This window comes from Acanthamoeba castellanii (genome assembly GCF_000313135.1).
Source record: "Acanthamoeba castellanii str. Neff unplaced genomic scaffold scf7180000084768, whole genome shotgun sequence".
Taxonomy (NCBI): domain Eukaryota; phylum Discosea; order Longamoebia; family Acanthamoebidae; genus Acanthamoeba; species Acanthamoeba castellanii.
In genome coordinates this window covers 41,294-46,346 of record NW_004457618.1, presented here as the reverse complement: position 1 = coordinate 46,346, position 5,053 = coordinate 41,294, and the positions used below count along the sequence as shown (strand labels likewise).

Below are 5,053 nucleotides of genomic sequence, written 5' to 3'. Positions count from 1 at the left end.
CCCCATTCCACCATCCATTCATTCAACCGTGCAGAGGGAGCCCGAGTACGCGAACGCTGATAAGAGCTGCACGTGGGAGCTCGTCGAGCTGCAGAAGCACTTCCACCCCTCCGTCTCCAAGGTACGCGCATGTGCAGGCTCGGTCTTTGCCGATTGTGATGGTGATGCAATATAATATTGCATATGTCTCACTGTTGCGTGTGTCCTTTGGCCCTAATCCCCGGGCACACAGTGGTCCGGGATGCTGCTCGAGGGAACGCCCATCTTCTACCAGGGCAACCCGCTGCAGGACTTCACGCTGACGGCCTTCCTCGACCGCTTCTCCTTCCGAAACCCCAAGCAGAAGGAGCGCGAGAAGGGCGGTGCGTGTCCCCCAAATATCTCCCTTAGGTTAACTGGAGGGAGGAACTGACACCCCCCCCCTTTGCACACACAGGCTCGCTCATGCAGCCGCTCAGCGTGCCGCACTGGGTCAACAAGGAGCCCGTCAACAGGCCGCAGTTCCTGCAGCACCAGTGCGTTTCCTTTGCGCTTTGCTTGCCATTTGTACCACCAGTACTTCAGCTGAACGTGGATGCCATCAATCATCATCATCATTCAGGGAGAGAGTGCGCGATGAGGAGCAGTTCTTCTACAAGTTCTTCTCGCAGAAGAAGATGTTGGCCAAGCTCAGCGGTGAGGAGACCACGGACAAGAAGAAGAAGAGCAAGGACGATCTGGAGTTTGCTGGGGAGACCGACAAGGAAACGGGTAAGACTGGGCTCTCTCTTTTGGCGGTTGGTTTGGTGGCTCAAGCCCTGCTGCGTGGTATGGGCGAGCGCGGAGGCGCAATCGTACTAACATCACATGGCAGGCGAGTACGACTACAACGACATGGTCTTGAGCGAGGATGAAGAGGAAGTCCGCGAGGACCTTCCGCTCGACAACGAAGAGAACGACGAGTTCTACGAGCACCTGCTCATGCAGGAGCTTGAAGCCGAAGAAAACGTACGCATCTCCCAGCTCCCCGTGTGTGAGAATAAGGCCATGGGCTCACCACAGCCCACCGGCGCAACAACACAGGGAGACTTTGCAGAGGACGATGCCGAAGCCAGCGGCGACTTTGCGTCGCTGGACGAGTTCGCCCACATCCTGGATGGCGCGGGCGGCGAGGAGGTCAGCGCCAAGCAGAAGGAGTGGGAGGCCCGCATCAAGAAGAACAAGAAGGGCGCCAAGGGTGCGTTCTTCCGGCCAGCGCTCACAACACTTCCATTCTCCATAACTCTCCTAACACACACACACACACACACACACACACACACACAATCCAGGCAAGAAGAAGGCAGCGAGCGACGAGGGCGAGGACGAGGGCGACATCTTCGACATGGACGACAGCGCCAGCGGCGAAGAGGAAGACGCGGGCGACTTCAACTTTGCCTCCAAGTACGTCTTCAGCTGCTGCACATTCCCTCCTTTTCTTTACGACGGCGCTCATCATCCGTTCCACCTCAGGGACGGCGACTACTACGAGGACGAGACCATGACCAGCACGTCGAAGAAGAGGAAGAGGCCCTTCAACATCGGCGGCGGTGGCCGAGGCGGCCGAAGCGCGAAGATGGCCCGGGGCGGCGGCACCAGCCGAGGCGGTCGAGGTGGTGCCAGAGGCCGCGCCGGCAGCTCGCGTGGTGGCTCCCGCGGCCGTGGCGGCTCTCGCGGCGGTCGTGGCCGCAAGTGAGCGATCGCTCCGGAGTTGAGCTGGCCAGCTGCAATTCACCGAAACAAAGAACGAAAAGAAGAAAAAGGAGCATCTCGTGCAAGGCGGTGGTGATGGAAGGAGACGTCTCCTCGGCGCCCCAGACAGACTGTGTGTGGGACTGTCTGGCAGACGAGGTGGTGTTGTGCGTGTTCCATGCGCTGCTCCCTTCTCCCGGGTCAGTTCTCGGGGTCTCGAGCCTGGGCTGCGCGCAGGCGGAGGGGGAGGCGGCATGCGCAGGGGACAACGAACTGCGTGCGCTGTGCGCGGTCAGCGCCACCTGCCGTCGTTGGGCTGCGTTGGCCCGCGACGACGGGCTCTGGCGACGGCTGCTCTTCCTGCACCGCGGCCAGCCCTTGGCTGCAGCCGACCCCGTCGAGGGACTCGACAACAACGCCCAGGCAGGTCGTCCTCCACCCCTTGCCTGGCTGGGCAGGTGCCTACAGCTGCCGCGGTGGCCGGCTTCGCCTGCGCGGTCGGTCCAAGCGCGGGTGCCGGGCCTGGTGGGTCTGGTAGAGTTCACGGTGGGCCGGGTGCACACGCCGCTCGACGGGCCGCCGCAGGCCGCGCTCTGGCTGTATCGTCGGCCCAACGACCGCGGAGCCGGCGTCGATGACGAGTGGCGGAGGACTCAGTCGTCAATCGCCTGTCCGGAGCCGTTTGCCAACTGGAAGGCCTGCTATGCGTGGCACGCGGGGTGGCTCGACAGGGAGCTGGCGCACCTGTGGGAAGGCCGGTTGCCCGACATGCGCTGTCTTGTCCTCTTGTGTTTGATGGTACGACTGCAGTCGCCTGTGATCACAACCATCAGTCATTCTCCTCCTCGTTCAAGATGCTCAGGCCCTTCAATGTTGACAGGCGCAGGAGGTATTGAACAGGGAGCCCAACGTGCTGCGCCTCTCGTCGCCTATCACCGTGGCTGCCGGGCCTCGTGGCCAATTCGCAGACCTCGTCAAGTTGATGCGTCTCGTCTGTACGCGCACGATACAGTCGTTTCATACGGACGCTCTCCTGTTCAACCCTAACAAGCTCTAACCCAAACGGTCTCTCAGTGGAAGGCAAGGAGCCGCCGGCGACCAAGTACCTGTTCCTGGGCGGCTACACGGAGCGGGGCGGCACCGGCCTGCAATGCTTCCTCCTGCTTCTCGCACTCAAGGTGCTTTGGGCCAGTCCAGTGAGTCAAGCGCAGCTGAATGTGAAGGCCTGAACTGGCCGGGCGGGTTGGGGCAGGTGAGATACCCGGATCACGTCTACCTGCTGCGCGGCGGTAAGGACAACGCCTCCATGTCGCGCCTCTACGGCCTCTACGACGAGTGCAAGAAGTACGGCAGTGTTCGCTCGTGGAAGCTGCTGGTGTCGACCTTCCAATGCCTCCCGCTGGCCGCGGTGATCGACGAAAGGGTACCTACCGCCTTTAGTCGTCCAGAGCGATCTTCTTAAGGTCGTGCCAATCGACTGGTGATGGTTGACCACCCGCAGACGTTCTGTGTGCATCATGGAATGTCGCCTAAGCTGCACACGCTCAACGACATGGACGCGCTGGCCAGGTTCGTCAGAACGGGGCTGGTGGCTGGCTCGATGGTGATGACTCTACTGACGCGTCTCGCAACCAGAAATGAGTTGGCTGAGGATGAGGCACCGCTGTGCGACCTCCTGTTCTCGGAGCCCCAAGACAGCCCCTGCTGGGTGCCAAACGAAGACCTGTTCGGCTATCTATGGGGACCAGGTCCGAAAGCAGCCATTGGCCTTGGTGTTCATCATGACCTCGAGTGTGCCACAAGCTCACATTGCACCTTTGATCATGCCAGACGTCACCGAGTGGTGGAACAGCAACAACGGGCTCGAGTTCCTTGTGAGGAGCGGAGGCTACATCGCGGAGGTACGTTTCACAGTGTGTTGATGCTGGCGACATGCAGATGCAATGTATGTTGACGGACAGGTGGCGTGTGTGTGCCCAAGGGCTATGAGAAAAAGCACGGCGGCCGGGTGATTTCGCTTTGCAGCGCGCCTGACTGGTGTGGGACACTCAAGAACCCGGGAGCCGTGCTGTTGATCGATCGCTCCTCGATGCGCATGTACGTTCTTCTTCGGGCCAACTCCTGTCGCTCACATTGCTTTGTACAGACCCACGCGCATGGTCGACCTCATTGTTCTCCCCTACACTCAGTCTTTTGTTTGAGGCTGCATCGGACTGCATGCGCGGGTTGCCCATCCGGAGCGAAGACCTTCACCTGGCGTACGTACCCACCATCGATCGTGTGCTGACACCCAAGCCACTCCTCGCCCTCAGCTCACTTCAGCGCGACCTTGGTGTGGCTCACCAGGGTCAGCCACGGTGAAGTGCTGCCCACCGACCATCGCGGTGCAGAGTTGTAACCGCCCAAAGAGGTACGAATAAATTCCAGGAAAAGAAAATCTGTGCAAGCCAACAGAAGATGAAGAGGAAGCGAGAAGAAGGGGACGACCAGGTGGCTGAAGTTGAAGATGGAAGCCCACCATCACTCCTGTTATCCATGCCCGATCTTGTGCACTACGAACTAATGGCGTACGCCAGCTTTTCTCCTGCCAGTCTTCTTGCCCCCCCCCCCGGACCAGCTACCTTCTGTTTACAAATAATGCGCTGTGGGGTGTTCAAGGTGGCTTGACGTGGCATCAGCGCTGAGCGTGGCTGGCACCTGTCGCAAGGGGCGAGCGCTCGTGCTGCATCACCACAAGGCCGCCCAGCTTGTGGTGGGCTTCTTGGTGCGCCACCTACTGTCCGTCGCCGGTTCACCCTTCTCTCCACACTTCACCTCCCTTCCCCAGGGTACCACACTTAACCCCGATGAGTGTGATCGTGGTTTAACACGTTCCCTGATCCGATGGTTCGTTGGGTTGTTGCTTGTGGGCCACAGCACGCTACACCAGCTTTTACGAAAGGTTGGAGCTCTCCTATGCGGCGCAGGCCCTGGCCCGCCGGTTGCCTCTGCCCAACCTCGCCCTCGATGACAGTGGCATCGGCCCGAATGGCCAGTCGGTGGGCGATGATTGCGGTCAGGAGAACGAAAGTGAAGAAGGAGAAGAAGAGTCGGAAGACATGCGAATCGAGGAGGAAGAGTTCAAGATGCTTCTGGAAGAGGGGAAGACTTACGTCGAACGGCCGGTGCCGCCACACCCGCGACACGGCCTACTGGACATGCTCGACGCCGTGTGGGTGCGCATCACTGCACGATTGCGGCAACACAAGATCGAGCAAGAGGAGTACTGGGGCGAGTACCGTGGCTTCCGCCATCCACCCGCCAGCGAGCTCGTCGAGATAGTGCGCAAGGTTTCTCACCTCTT

General features: G+C 60.3%; 3 protein-coding genes across 3 annotated transcripts in view; all 3 read left to right on the top strand.

Annotated features, from left to right (window-relative positions):
- ACA1_251060 (CCAATbox-binding transcription factor, putative) overlaps positions 1 to 1,714 on the top strand; it is a gene marked incomplete at both ends in the record, with an annotated part of 1,940 nt that extends 226 nt beyond the window's left edge. Inside the window, 8 exons of the mRNA XM_004367454.1 lie at positions 35 to 121; positions 233 to 362; positions 437 to 515; positions 602 to 750; positions 854 to 987; positions 1,063 to 1,216; positions 1,311 to 1,422; positions 1,492 to 1,714. Of these exons, the coding sequence (XP_004367511.1) occupies positions 35 to 121; positions 233 to 362; positions 437 to 515; positions 602 to 750; positions 854 to 987; positions 1,063 to 1,216; positions 1,311 to 1,422; positions 1,492 to 1,714 (1,068 nt within the window). The remainder of the gene's footprint in view (positions 1 to 34; positions 122 to 232; positions 363 to 436; positions 516 to 601; positions 751 to 853; positions 988 to 1,062; positions 1,217 to 1,310; positions 1,423 to 1,491) is intronic.
- Positions 1,715 to 1,806: 92 nt separating this feature from the next.
- Positions 1,807 to 4,108, top strand: ACA1_251050 (Ser/Thr phosphatase family protein; the record flags this gene model as incomplete). Its single annotated transcript, XM_004367453.1, has 11 exons — positions 1,807 to 1,994; positions 2,169 to 2,508; positions 2,591 to 2,705; positions 2,785 to 2,888; positions 2,963 to 3,133; positions 3,212 to 3,279; positions 3,346 to 3,458; positions 3,541 to 3,611; positions 3,692 to 3,807; positions 3,900 to 3,968; positions 4,057 to 4,108. The coding sequence occupies 11 exons, from the start codon at positions 1,807 to 1,809 to the stop codon at positions 4,106 to 4,108; spliced, it is 1,407 nt and encodes a 468-aa protein (XP_004367510.1).
- A 59-nt stretch (positions 4,109 to 4,167) lies between these two features.
- The window catches only part of ACA1_250940 (uncharacterized protein), a gene marked incomplete at both ends in the record, with an annotated part of 2,238 nt that continues 1,352 nt past the window's right edge, over positions 4,168 to 5,053 (top strand). The window contains 3 exons of the mRNA XM_004367452.1: positions 4,168 to 4,277; positions 4,369 to 4,499; positions 4,627 to 5,030. Coding sequence (XP_004367509.1) covers positions 4,168 to 4,277; positions 4,369 to 4,499; positions 4,627 to 5,030 — 645 coding nt within the window. The remainder of the gene's footprint in view (positions 4,278 to 4,368; positions 4,500 to 4,626; positions 5,031 to 5,053) is intronic.